This window comes from Salvia miltiorrhiza, chromosome 7 (assembly GCF_028751815.1).
Source record: "Salvia miltiorrhiza cultivar Shanhuang (shh) chromosome 7, IMPLAD_Smil_shh, whole genome shotgun sequence".
Lineage (NCBI taxonomy): Eukaryota > Viridiplantae > Streptophyta > Magnoliopsida > Lamiales > Lamiaceae > Salvia > Salvia miltiorrhiza.
Window position 1 is genome coordinate 6,483,789 of NC_080393.1, and position 13,968 is coordinate 6,497,756.

Genomic DNA, 13,968 nt, shown 5'->3' on the forward strand with positions numbered 1-13,968 from the left:
TACTCCCATTTTAATCTCAAAAACCTAACTCACTATTTGTTTCATGCAACACGAAATCTTGTACATTTTCTATCTGATTTTCGGTACGTACGTGTAGTATATAATCGCAAAATAATACTGAATATATATATATATATATATATATATATATATATATATATATATATATATATATGAGCTTAAAAGAAATGGTGAAATGATACAGAAAAACAACCAATTAATGATGCATGGTTGAAAACATTTCAATTTTGTTCAATAATTGGTAGTATTGGGATTTGAAAATTCCCCAAGATAAGACCCTAATTCAGTTCAACACATATGTATTCTCATATTGTGATTATTTATACGTTATCCCACATTTTAATTGTAATGTCATGACATGATCATGTCAAGAATACTTTATCAATGAAATAAATACATTATTTTAAGAAAAAAGTAATTAAATAATAAAAAACTTAGTTGGTAGAGTGAGTTTGAAATTCTACCAGAATTATATATATATATATATATATATCAAGCTACTTGCAAAGAGCTAGTCTAATATGATTTACATATATGTTTCTAGATTAGGTTATAATGAGAATGACTATTTAAGTGAGAAATGAGAATATCAAATAAGGCAGTATAAATCAATGAATCAGATGCTTATAATGCATGAATAACATATTAACATTTTCACTGATCCTTTATCTCTCTCTCTCTCTCTCTCTATATATATATATATATATATATATATATATATATATATATATACACACACGCACACACGCGTGTGTGTGTGTATATTGTGATGAAATGAGTCCAAATATTTATCGTATAAAATAAAAATTATTTTTAGTCTTTAGATTATGAAGATCTACGGTGAATTCACGACTTTGATGAATAAATTCATGGTTTATGAGTGAATTTCATAAGTGACAAAAATTCTATTTAAAAAAACTCATAATTTTTCACATTGAATTTGTAATGTTTCGTAGCTAATTAATAGTGAACTAATTTTATACGATAATTGTCATAAAAAAATTACAGTAGTCGTGATTTGTCATAAAAAAATTACAGTAGTGATTCGTAGCTAATTAATAGTGAACTAATTTTATAGGGAGAGGTTCAAGAAAGAACCATAAATAAAAGAAGACCGGAGAACCATTTTCAGCCATTCGATCATCAAGATCTACGGTGGATGCATCATCTTATTGGATGAATGCAGATCCTGTGTTCGAATCCTGAAGGGAGCATTTTTTTTAAATTTTTTTTAGTGCATTAGTTTTAACAGCGAATGCATTAATTTTTACAGTGAATGCATTAGATTTGATGGTTTTCCCGTTCTCACAAATAATGTAGTTCTCTCTAGAACCACACCCTATATATATATATATAGGGTGCGGTTATAGTGAGAACCACACTTATCGTGAGAACATAAGAACCATTAAAATCAATGCATCTACTGTATAAATTAATGCATTCGCTATTAAATTTAATGCATCCGAAAATAATAAATTTTTTGCTCCCTTCAGGATTCGAACCCAGGATCTGCATTCATCCACCAAGATGATGCATCCACCGTAGATCTTGATGATCGAATGGTTTAAAATGGTTCTCTGTTCTAATTTTATTTAGTGGTTCTTATTTGAACCTCTCCCTATATATATATATATATATATATATATATATATATATATCTTATTTATAGTTTACAGATTATTGCACATAAAATATTTATATAATTGAACCAAAATATACTACAAAAAAAGTTTCTATTAGTGACATGAGGTTTGATAGCTAATATTCGTGCCACAAAAATTAGTGACATTTAAAAGTGAAACTACTATTAGTAACTAGCTATATAGTGCTAGCTATACTATCAAATGTCATTAGTTGAACTTTTTTTTGGTAGTGTATATAGTATACTATATTATAAATAAATCGTTGTACGTATGAGGCAATTATTCTCCAATTATATATATATATATATATATATATAGGAGAAGGCTAAAATAAGAACGCTTCTTAAAATATAAATTAGGAACCATTTTCAGCTCTTAGATCATCAAGATCTACGGTTGATTCATCACCTTGTTGAATAAATTCATGGTCCTGAGTTCGAATCCCAAAGGTAGCAAAAAAATATTTTTCGCAATTCATGCCTTTATACAGTTTATTCATGCGTGTTATACATAAAATTCATGCATTTTTGCTGGTTCGTAATTCTTAAAATAAAAGTGGTTTATTGAATAACCGCCCTATATATATATATACCCTATATAGGGAGAGGTTCAAGAAAGAACCATAAATAAAAAAAGAACGGAGAACCATTTTCAGCCATTCGATTATCAAGATCTACGGTGGATGTATCATCTTGTTGGATGAATGCAGATCCTGGGTTCGAATACTGAAGGGAGCAATTTTTTTTTATTTTTTTAGTGCATTAATTTTAACAGCAAATGCATTAATTTTTACCGTGAATGCATTAGATTTGATGGTTCTCTATATATATATATGCACGGCATCATATATAATTAAGCTCTTACTATGATTAATATTTTTATATTTTTTATCTTATTGCACAATTTGACTAAGAAGCCTTCCTGTAACAGACAGATTCTGATGTCATTCATACATATTAATTTCGTTTGGAAATCAATTAATTAAGACAGAAAATAGGCTACACTTGTAAAATCTTTATATAAGCACCCAGAATTGACCCCTAAATCATTATTTTATTATGATTCACAAACTCCATGCAAACCCTGGAGGACCTAGAATTTTAAATACACACTAAACAATATTAATAAATTAATTATTGAAAAATGTGTAACTGGCCTCTTCCTTTTTAATTGGGATTCAACTATCTTTTTAAGTGATGCTAAACAGTCACATTTTAATCAACCACAAATTAGTTAAATAAATAAAAATTTATTTAATAAAAATAAAATTTAGTTATTTTATTATATTATCTAGTTATTTTTTTGTAACTTTTTTATTTTTATTAAAAAATAAAATGAAAAATGAAAAAAGTTAAAAAATAAGGAGTGTGATATAAACAGTATAGTAAAATAATTAAATCTTATTTTTATTTAAAAAATAAATTAGATAAATTAATTTTTTTTCCCATTGAACTAGTTTGTACAATGTGCTGCATAGATTTATTATTCCTTTTTTTGTCAATAAACAAGTGTATGTAAAGACTGTACATGTATGCACAAATTTACATTTTAAAATCATATACAAATCATATACACATGATAAGATATGACAACGAATAATTGAATGGAGTTAATTCGATTTCTCAATATATACAGTATAGTACATTCTTAACGATTTCGAGTATGTATTGATATCTGACTTTAAACCATTTTTGATTTGTGAGTGATAGTAATTAATTTCCATCTGAATTGCCTAAGTTTCTGCTGTGACATAATAGTATATACTATTTATTAAACTTGCAATTAAAGCATTGGGCAGCGCAATCACCATACCTTTTGTCTCCTCTTCTCCTTTACTATCTCTCTTTAATTTCTCAGCTGCTCCTAATTTATGGTGCACAGACTAGTATGGTTTCAGACTTTAATATATAATCACACAGTCAAAGCTTTAATTTTGATACCCACCACACGTGCAACCTTAAGGTTTGTTTGGATGTGTATGTTCCAACTACCATGAAAAAAAGAAGAAAACGAAAAAACATTTCAAGAAAAGTAAAAATCAAATCCTACCCCACTAATTAACTAGCCCCTACTCCTACCTAGAAAAATCTTTTCCATGCATTAAGGAACAAGAAGAATCCACCTCTTTAATAAGTAGAATCCTTTAAAATTAGAATCTCGATCTAACATGTCAAAATTTGAATTTAAGTTTGTAATTAAATATTCTTTTTGATATCGAATAAGTGTCTCTAAGAACAGTCATCAAATTAAGCTGATAAAGAAGTGGATAATTTTACTCCTTTAATTCTCAATTGTTAATCCACGAGAAACGGATAGAGTAAAGAATATGAGGACATTACGGGCCTAAATAGTTAGTCGATTTTACATCATTTTAGATTTTAATATGTAGTTTTGAGATGAAATACTTAAATAAATAAAAAATCATCTCCAAATAAGATACTTCATTTTTTTTTTAGGATGATAGAATATCAGCTAGTTTAATAATTGCAAATATTAGCTTAGTCTGAAACTTTGAATCCAATATTGAGCCATTTGATTAATTTAATTTGACTCATCGCGCGGTTTTGGATTTTGACACTATGCATATTAATTTGCTACATGGAACTTTAAGAATTCATCCAAAATTTCATCTTCCAAGAAACTTGACCAAATAATTAAAATCTTTAGGCAAAAAAGTAGACAAGAATAGAAAAGGCAATTTGGAGGTATATATGAACACAGTATATATAATAGGGGAAATTAAAGTGAAATTCCACGATTTATATAAAACAAGGGTTTTCTTTTTTATTCCTAATCACCAGATTTGATTTAGAGGACCCTAGTTCTCTACTAATCAGAAAACCAAACTATAAAAAAAACAAAAAAAAAAAAGGAAAAAAGAGAAGATGGATAGGATAGATCGATTTAGTCAAAGAAAGGTATATGGTTATTGGTAATGCTGGTGTAGCTAGCCGTGCTAGAAGGGGATGTGTACAGAGACGGAGCCGAAGAAGTGGAGGTGATGACAATTGACGGCGGCGGCGGCGCTGCTACTGGAGCCGGCTGAGAGGGCGTCGGGGTGGGCGGAGCCTGCGGCAGCTCGGCCACGGACACGGCGAGTGCGGCGTTGGTGGAAGCGATGATGGAATTCGCAGCTTCTCTATACTTATATCTGAGTATCTCAGCCCTCACCGCGTTGAGCTCCGCTTGCAGAGTTTGGATCTGCTGCTGCAGAGCAGAAATTGCACCCATGCACCCATAAACTGGATCTCTTAGTCTCACGTTTGCTTCATACACCAAACTGTTGGCTGCGTCTGCTCTTTGAGCTTCCGGCACCTCCTAAAAAATCACAGTACTATTTTATTAACCTAATTTTTAATGCAAAAAATTGGTTAATTTGAAGAGAGCTTAAATCGAAAAGTTTCGACTTAAAAAAAAAAACAAATATAAATAAAAAAATTAAATTTAGTTTTAAAAAGGTGGTTGGGGATGATGACCGTGTTCGATCCCCTTATATCCGCAACTGACGTCTGTGTGCATATATAAGGCGTCGGTGAAATTTAACAAGTTCGTAACTTTTTGATAATGAGATTACTAGCTAGTCTGCTTGTAACTAGATAAATTAAGAGATCTTTAGATTTAGTTCTTGGAGTGATAGTATTAATTATGTTATGATATATAGATGTATGCTATACATACAAAATGGGACAAACTATTTATGATTTTGAGATCTTGCGTTTCAATTAAATTCCTAATTCTTGATAATCTATTGGGTGCAGTGATTGATTTTTATTCATGTATATGTGAGTGGAGAGTCCCCAAAACCCTTACTTTGGATTGAAGGAAGCATATATATTAGACTAATTTGTAACTCTCCGATACAATCTAACTCTTCGATACGATCAATATGTATTTCATTCTCTCAGTACACGACAAACACGAGAGGAGGACCTCGATTGATCACAATCTTTCAAAAAGTTGGATTTGACAACATTAAATCGACACCTAATTCGGATTTGAGATTCATGGAATAAAACAAAAATGAAAGTGGGAAATTATTACCATGAGCATCTTGGAAACATTGCTAGCTCCGAAGACTTTGTGAACAGCAGCAAATTTGTGGGGTTCGTGTGGGGAGAAATAGGGCGAAAAGGGGCATTCCTCAGCACATCTTCGCCTCAAAAGCTTGCACGCAGCGCACGGCGTGATCGTGTTTAAGCTTCCCGGCGGTCCGAAAACGTGTCTCCTTCCCATACTCACCGACGCCGACGGCGATGAACCATCGATCTCCGTCTTCAGCTTCTTCCCGATCTCACCAACCCCTTCCCTACAAACATAAGTAAGTTACATGTATTTGCAACAAATAATCATCATCATCATCATCATGTTTGTGTGGTTGTAAATGAACAAGACCAAGAATAGGGTTTTTGGGGTTTGATTTGATTTACCTTTCTCTTGACATTCAAGAAATATATATGTAAGAAAACAACAAAATTGAAAGTGAAGAGGCAGAAGATTACAAAAAGGGCTTGCTTCAAAGATCAGATCTCTCTCTCTCTCTCTCTCACACACACACACACACAAAGTAGGGTCAATGTTGTGTTTGTTGAAGAAAGTGGCAAGATCTTTAAGTGTGGAAATTGGTGAAGTAAAAACTATTGAGGGCGGCTGGCTAGCAAGCACAACACAAGGTGATGAGAGAGAGAGAGAGAGAGAGAGAGAGAGAGAGAGAGAGAGAGGAGAATGCCAGCTCTTGAGAGAGGTTGCCCATGTGTGAGATCTCGCAGAAATTGACTTTAGGAAAGCAACACATCCTGACTTTGCTTCACACGTTCAACAATAAATATTTGATTTGATTAAAGAAATTATCGAACTTCTCAAGCTTATATATACATGCATATACAAATTTGGAATGTGGACAGCGACATCTTCCTATATCTCAACTTATTATTGTAGCATCATGACTTCAATAATATTGGTACAGAAATTAATTATCATTGTGTGTTGTATTTTAGCTATTTCAGTGAAATTCCATCACTATCAATATTAGGGTGTGGAATATATATAACGGGAAAGATCTTGGCATGAACAAGAACTAGTGAAAATCTTTTTTATACTGTACCTTTTTTTGTCACCGTACTACCTCGCACGAGTGTCAATTTTCTTGGTAGAATTATCAACAACTAATATTGCATATATTTACATAGACTTTGTCGATTAGTTGAATCTACCTTTTTGTCTTTTGTATGCTACATTGATTAAAATAATGCTAACGCGAAGAAGAATGTAATTTCCTCACTCTTATAACAACCAATCCTTTTATTCTTTAATTTTCTGCACATTTTAATTCTATTTATTTATTATATGCGTATCTCGTTTATAATTAATTATGAATGTGGCTAAATATTTATATTTTATAACTAAACGTTTCAACATGTATACATACCAATTATTTATATACTAGCTATAAGCCTATAATAAGAAAATTTAATCACATAATGCCACATGGGAACTTATTAATTATTACAAATATTTTCTCTCAAACGGCTACCACAAATATTTCAGTTTAACAATACCAATATATTTTCATTTATGTTATGGATGCGTAAAACAATTAACTTCCCCTTCAAAAAAAAAAAACAAGCAAATTTCATCTAGTTTCAATTATCAAATCTCATGTAATAATATTATCCCCTTAAAGTAAAAGGAATGGAAAAAAAAAAGGTGAAATCCGTTTTCATAGAAAGTAAGGAAAAAGAAATGAGAGATTTAAAGAGACAATTTTTTTTTATTCCTCCTTTTTTATGATAAATTTACAATAATAGAAATAAGCACAATCAGCACAAAAAAAAAGAAAAAAAAGAAGATGAAGATAGAAATAAAATAAGCAGTAGAAGAATGAAAATATGAGTGTGCTATAGAATGAGAGTGGGCTTAAAAAAATGCACGGGGTGTGGTATTTGTTCATTTACAAATTCAGGGGTAAGATAGTAATTCTAAATCACAAACTCTAGCCTTGTTATTGGGGTTGGGCTGGGCCATGCTATGATCTTGGGCTGATCCTGACCCAACTTGGTTCGGCCCATTTAGATCTTCTAATCTAATTCATATTACTAATTGAGCTCGAGTTGTGGCTTCTCGACGTTCCGCAGTAGTTGTTTCCTTGCAAGTCAGCTGTTGACTCAATAGTAATCACACGTTTTTTGTCACAACAACGAGCGCCCCCACATCTTTTGTTGGCTCTAGGAAAATTCCTAACTCCTAAGCTATATTAATATCTTTGATCACGCTTCTTATGTTTTCTGTATCTCCACTCTGGTCAGAGCTTAATCACAATTCAAATTCAGCGGTATGTCTAATTTACTTTGTTCTTCTCATTCAACATTGATTTGGGTTTGTATTTTTATTGTTTTTTTCTGATATGGGCTACCATTTAAGTACCTTCTTTTGATTCTCTGTTTCTAGATTCTTGATTATGTCATATTCCTGCGTGTTACCTGTTCCTGCCAATGTCAAAAGTTTGAGCCTTTTTTTGCAGAATTACGATATGAATTTGGGGTTGTGTTGTTTGCTGACAATTTTTGAAGGACTGGGTGTTGTTTGATGAGTCATACTATAATTTTTATTAAGCCTAATTTTAGGAGTGGTTGTTGGCTTCTTGATACACAATTGTGGCATATTTGAGAACATGTTTAGAGTAAAATAGACTTGCATTCACCACTCTTTTGGTTGCTTTCTTCTCATAGGATTGTGTTGGCCGAACTTCCAAACTACTTTGAATATGTGATCATGACTATAATGTTGATGAAAACTAGTTCAAGACTTTGTCGTCATCTTCTCCATTTCGTCTCCTTGTGAATTATACTTAACATGATGCTAATGTAAAGGATAATTGCACGTTTTGGTGTCACATAACTCGCTAGTTCTGTTCATAATCTTGGCCTTATGGTGCATTCTATACATATTGGGTAAATATTAACATCTAGCAGTAGAGTTGGAACTAGGTATTTGGTTACAGTCTTCACTTCTATAAGAGCAATGGAAGATGATCTTCGTTTCGTTGGAGTTACATGAATACACTGCATTGTATTTTGTGTTCAAGTCTTCTTATTGTATTGTGACTAGGCCTCATTTTTCTCTCTCGTGAATTGCCTTATAGGTTTTGGTTGCTCGTGCTTGAAGCTTGTGCTGAGGTTTTAGTCGATTTGGGGCCCCAACTGGTAGGGTTCTTGTGGCTTGACTATGGGTCTTAAGGGGGCTATATTGATGCAAAAATACGAGTTGGGAAGGTTATTAGGCCAAGGGACGTTTGCAAAAGTTTACCACGCTAGGTGTGTCGAGACGGGGCAGAGCGTGGCCATCAAAGTGATTGACAAGGGGAAGATTAGGAAGGCGGATCTCTTGGATCAGATAGAACGAGAGATATCTGTAATGAGGCTCGTCAGACACCCCAACGTCGTTCGTCTCTATGAAGTCATGGCCACCAAGACCAAGATCTATTTTGTGATGGAATATGCCAAAGGGGGCGAGCTCTTCAACAAGGTGGTGGCTCAGGGGAAGTTTCCGGAAGATGTTGTAAGAAAATTGTTCGTGCAGCTGATGGATGCCGTTGAGTTCTGCCACAGCAGAGGCGTGTACCATCGCGATCTGAAACTCGAGAACATACTGTTGGACGGGGATGGGAATGTCAAGGTGTCGGATTTTGGGTTGAGCGCCCTCACTGAAAGCAGGCGCTCGGATGGGCTGCTCCACACGAGCTGCGGCACCCCTGGCTACGTAGCGCCTGAGATAATCGAGAGGAACGGGTACGATGGCGTGGGAGCGGATATCTGGTCGTGTGGGGTGGTGCTTTATGTTCTGTTGGCCGGTTATCTTCCTTTTCACGACCGGAATTTGATGGAGATGTATAGAAAGATTATCAAAGGAGAGTATAAATTCCCTAGTTGGTTTTCGCCCAAACTTCGGAGACTAGTTTCAAGAATGTTGGATCCAAATCCAAATAGTAGAATCTCAATCGCAGAGATCAAGGCAGGTTGTTGGTTCAAGGGGGGAAATGGAATTAAAGGTGAATCAGTAGTATCTCGTGGTGTCGCGTGGGGAGAGAGCAACGAGAAAGAGGCGCGAAGCCTTTCAAATTTGAACGCGTTCGACATCATATCCTTGTCGGATGGATTAGATCTTTCCAAACTGTTTGAGGAATCTGGCTTGGACAAGGAATGCAGGTTCATATTGTGCAAGCCTGCATCCTTGATCATCTCCAGGCTCGAGAAGGCGGCCAAGATCGTGGAGATGAAGGTGAGTAAGAAGGACGGGGGGCTGCTCAAATTTGAGAGGTCCAAGGAGAGCAGAGACGGGGCTGTGTCGATTGAAGTTGAGATCTTCGTCATCACTCCGGTGCTTCATTTGGTGGAAGTGAAGAGAGGATACGGAGACGTGGTGAAGTACAAGAAGATATTGAACGATGTTATAAGACCTCGTCTCGTTGACATCGTTCGACCATCTTACGGCGAGGTATTATATTAGCAGTGGCTACCATAAGTTATAGGTTTCGGGTCGAGTTGGTGGGAGCATTTTCTTCACTTTCGACTGAGCTGAGGATTCTTTTCACATGAATACTGATTACCGAGCATAGCAAATGTAGTTGAAAGTTGAAACTGTCAAAACTTCCAAGTTTTGCAGCAGAGTATAGTTTTGATGATTTTGTTTGATCATCATCGATTTAATTATTTCTTTTTGTTTTGGGTACGTGCACTAGAGAATCCACAAATCTGGATGGTTTCTGAATTCTGGGAACTTTCTTGCTAAAAGCTTATTTCAGAAGGTCCACAATTTTTATAAATGTCAAATTTCTTATGAAAAATCGATCAACTCTACAATAACCAACGAATATCAACCTTTGTTCGATTTCCCAATTTGGCATTCCTTGTAATCACCTCCTACGTTATGGCAAACTCAACATCTTTAATTTTCCATAATGATTTTTCATCGACCCAAATGAAACGGACTAGGTTTTCTTTAAATACGAAGGTCAATTCAATCTGAAATTTATGGATCCGCTCCAACGAGTCTTTAATTTGGCAAGATTAAAGTCGAAATTTTTTGCCGAAAGATATTACTACTACAATTCAAATGAACTAGCTCATACCTCGATAGAGTTGGCACGAAAATAACTTATAGAATTGAATAGCCAAAATATTACTATAATTCAAATGACCATATTTAAGAAAAATATATGTATATTTATCTCTCTAAACATTAAATATTACTCTTTCCATCCATGATAAAAATTTATTAGGAGGGATAGACACGAATTTTAAGACGAGTTTGTTGAGTTTATTGGGAGTTATGAAAATATGTTAATTAGTATTAAACATGTAAATAGTAAAGGAAAATAGTGTATTATAAGTGATAGGGTATAGTCCAAAAATACAATAGGAATTTTTTTTGTAGACATCCTAAAAAGGATAAATATGAAGTTTTGTCATGGATAGAATGAGTACTAGTTATTATGTAAATCGATGTTCAAATGATATTTATTTACGTGAGCGTTCGTTTGTTGTATGGAGTATATATTATCACAAAACCAAAAACGTAAAGTTAGGATCGAAAAAAAAAATTATAAATCGAATTACCCATAATCGATCAATCCGACAATCCAAATAAAAGGAACTTGAACAACGGTAAATTGGAAGTCATCATTAGGGATATAAAGCGAAGTAGAGGAACAACGGTAAATTGGAAGTTATCGTTAGGGGGTGCAATAATGAACAAGAAGCATCAAAAGAAAGAGTGAAAGGTAGAAACAAGCACAAACACACTACACAACTATATTCAAAATCAACAACACTTTACAAACCCAAATTAACCAGAATTTTTCATCTTCTGAAACAATGTATGAAACGCTGCGCCATGAATTTCGAAATCCGGCACTTGCATTCTTATTGTCTGCATCCTACCACTCTATCACAAACTAAGCTTTTTTTCGTTTTTTCATCGTAAATTTATAAACCCTTTGAATAATCACTGAAATATTAATATACAAGAACGAATATGTTTTGTATCGACGACCCAAAAATGAATAAAAAAACACTTATATTCAAACAACAAACAAAAAGTAAGACGAAACTACCCCTGCAACCGCCGTGGGCCGAGTGGGAATCCAAGTCCTAGTCGCTGCCGGAAACCTGCACCTCCGGTCGCCGCAGAATTACCGGCCTAATCTTGTTATTCCACAACCCGGCGAACGCAGTGGCGTCTCCGGCCTTCCGTTTCACCTCCACCACCACCAACCGGTCGGTTAACCGGTAGACGTCCAAGGAGACTACGAAATCACCATTTTGCCCCTCCAGCTCCACCCCGCATTCCTTGGTCTTCCTCAGCTGCAGGCCGCCGCTCTCCGCCTTCACCACCTCCTCCACCTTCTCCATCACTATCTCCGGCTGCTCCTCCGCCGTGAGACGGTCCACATCCTCCGAAGCTACGAACTTTCCGTCGAACAATCCGCTCAGATCGAGTCCTCGGGAGAAGGAGATGATGTCAAACGCGTTCAAATCCTGCAATTTCCTCTCTTCATCCTTCCACATGCCGCAGATGCTCTCGGGTTTCACCTCCGAATACCCCTTCCTGAACCACGGATCACGCTTGATTTGTTCAATCGAGATTCTAGTTTCAGGATTTGTGTCCAGTAATCGACAGAAAAATTGCTTCAGATCCGGCGAAGTCCACTTAGGGCACCGGAATTCACCTTTGTAGATCTTCTTGTACATATTCATTAAATTCGGGTCGTTAAATGGCAAATATCCGGCGGTGAGGACGAACAAAACGACGCCGCACGACCACGCGTCCACCTTCGCTCCGTCGTAGCCTCTCTTGGCGAGGATCTCCGGCGCCACGTAGGCCGGCGTGCCGCAGAGCGTGTGCAGGAGGCCGTCGGGCCGCACGTGATCCGCCAGCGCGCTGAGGCCGAAATCCGAGACCTTCAGATCGCCATTCTCGTCCAGCAACAGATTCTCCGGCTTCAGATCGCGGTGGTATACGCCTCTGGAGTGGCAGTAGCCGACGGCAGAGATGAGCTGCTGGAAGTACTTCCGCGCGAGATCCTCGCTGAACCGCCCCTTGGCCACCTTGGCGAAGAGCTCCCCGCCCTTGACGAACTCCAACACGATAAAAATCTTCCTCTTGGTGGCGAGCACCTCGTACAGCTTGACGATGTTGGGATGCCGCAGCCGGCTCATGATGGAGATCTCGCGCTTGATGTTGTTTATGAGCGTCGCATTGTTGTTCAACCTGCTCTTGTTGATCACCTTGATGGCGACGCTGCGGCCGGTGGCCACGTCGCGCGCGTGGTACACTTTGGCGAAGGCGCCGCAGCCCAGCAGCTTCCCGACCTCGTACTTGTTGAACAGCGCGTTCTCCGGCGACAGAGCCATTGTCGAAGCAGCGGTGGCCAACGGCGGCGCGCGAGCGGAACTCGACGCCCCGTGGATCTCCGACATCAACGGTGAATCTAGACGCCGGGCAACGATTGAGAGATTGTTGAAGAATTGGGGGAATTCCAGCAGCAGAAAAGGGAGGTTTTGTTAGGTCATACACCTAATAATAGTTGTGGTATTAATTTTTTTTTGGAGAGATTGGTTGGTTGAGCCTATTTCGAGATTGTTTAGGAATTATAATTAATCGCATGTTTCTTATACTGTAGTTCTGGTTGACACTAATTTGCGCGTTGTTGTCCAGCTTTGTAGGTTATAATACTATTGTTTGAAAATTGTTGTGGTCCATAAATAAACTTGGAATTTTGCTCTTTCTTTTTTATTTTTCTTCCTTTCTTTTTTGTGAGGTGGGGTAGATAAGAGATGTCTGGTGTTGGGGTTAAGTGTTATTTCAAATCTAGAAGAGGTGGGAGATGGACAGTGATTAGTGAAAGTGATTTTAAAAGATATGAAATTTATTTTATGGATCAAAATTTGTTTTAGACCCAACTCACAAAAAAAATTATGAAAAGATTTGTTTTCGATTTCAAGCAACGATTTTGAAGGAATGGAAGTCCAATGAGCTTCAACTATTGGGTTGGCTGGAATAATACAGAAAAAATAGTGTAATTACTGTTTGTATTTTCAACTTTCGCTATATCGTCTTAAAAGATACTCATTTTTTTAACTTATATTTATTTTAAAAAATCTCCAGCTTTCGCGATGTAACAAGAATATGATAATTGAATTATGAGACTTCTCCTGGTTCTCGCATAAATTACGTAGGTTTGTTTTTCATCTAAACATCAAAGTATGTCCCCAATTTTAGTACTATTTTTTTAGAAAAATATCCTCAA

At 36.1% G+C, this 13,968-nt stretch overlaps 3 protein-coding genes across 4 annotated transcripts; 1 reads left to right on the top strand and 2 right to left on the bottom strand.

Moving 5' to 3' along the window:
- Positions 1-4,372: 4,372 nt before the first annotated feature.
- On the bottom strand, positions 4,373-6,498 carry LOC130992081 (LOB domain-containing protein 15). 2 transcript variants are annotated; one of them, XM_057916553.1, is made up of 3 exons: positions 6,092-6,498; positions 5,706-5,970; positions 4,373-4,982 (listed from the first exon to the last, which is right to left on the bottom strand). In XM_057916553.1, the coding sequence occupies exons 1-3, from the start codon at positions 6,103-6,105 to the stop codon at positions 4,569-4,571; spliced, it is 693 nt and encodes a 230-aa protein (XP_057772536.1). In that variant the 5' UTR covers positions 6,106-6,498; the 3' UTR covers positions 4,373-4,568. The 2 variants fall into 2 exon arrangements, with proteins under 2 accessions (XP_057772536.1, XP_057772537.1); XM_057916554.1 differs by having other exon boundaries at positions 6,164-6,328.
- Positions 6,499-7,820: 1,322 nt separating this feature from the next.
- Positions 7,821-10,503, top strand: LOC130992082 (CBL-interacting protein kinase 2-like). Its single transcript, XM_057916555.1, has 2 exons — positions 7,821-7,992; positions 8,803-10,503. Exon 2 carries the CDS (start codon positions 8,886-8,888, stop codon positions 10,164-10,166), a length of 1,281 nt encoding a protein of 426 aa, XP_057772538.1. The 5' UTR covers positions 7,821-7,992; positions 8,803-8,885; the 3' UTR covers positions 10,167-10,503.
- Positions 10,504-11,448: 945 nt separating this feature from the next.
- LOC130992083 (CBL-interacting serine/threonine-protein kinase 11) lies at positions 11,449-13,459 on the bottom strand. The gene has a single exon (XM_057916556.1). It carries the CDS (start codon positions 13,136-13,138, stop codon positions 11,810-11,812), a length of 1,329 nt encoding a protein of 442 aa, XP_057772539.1. The 5' UTR covers positions 13,139-13,459; the 3' UTR covers positions 11,449-11,809.
- Between the last annotated feature and the right edge of the window lie 509 nt (positions 13,460-13,968).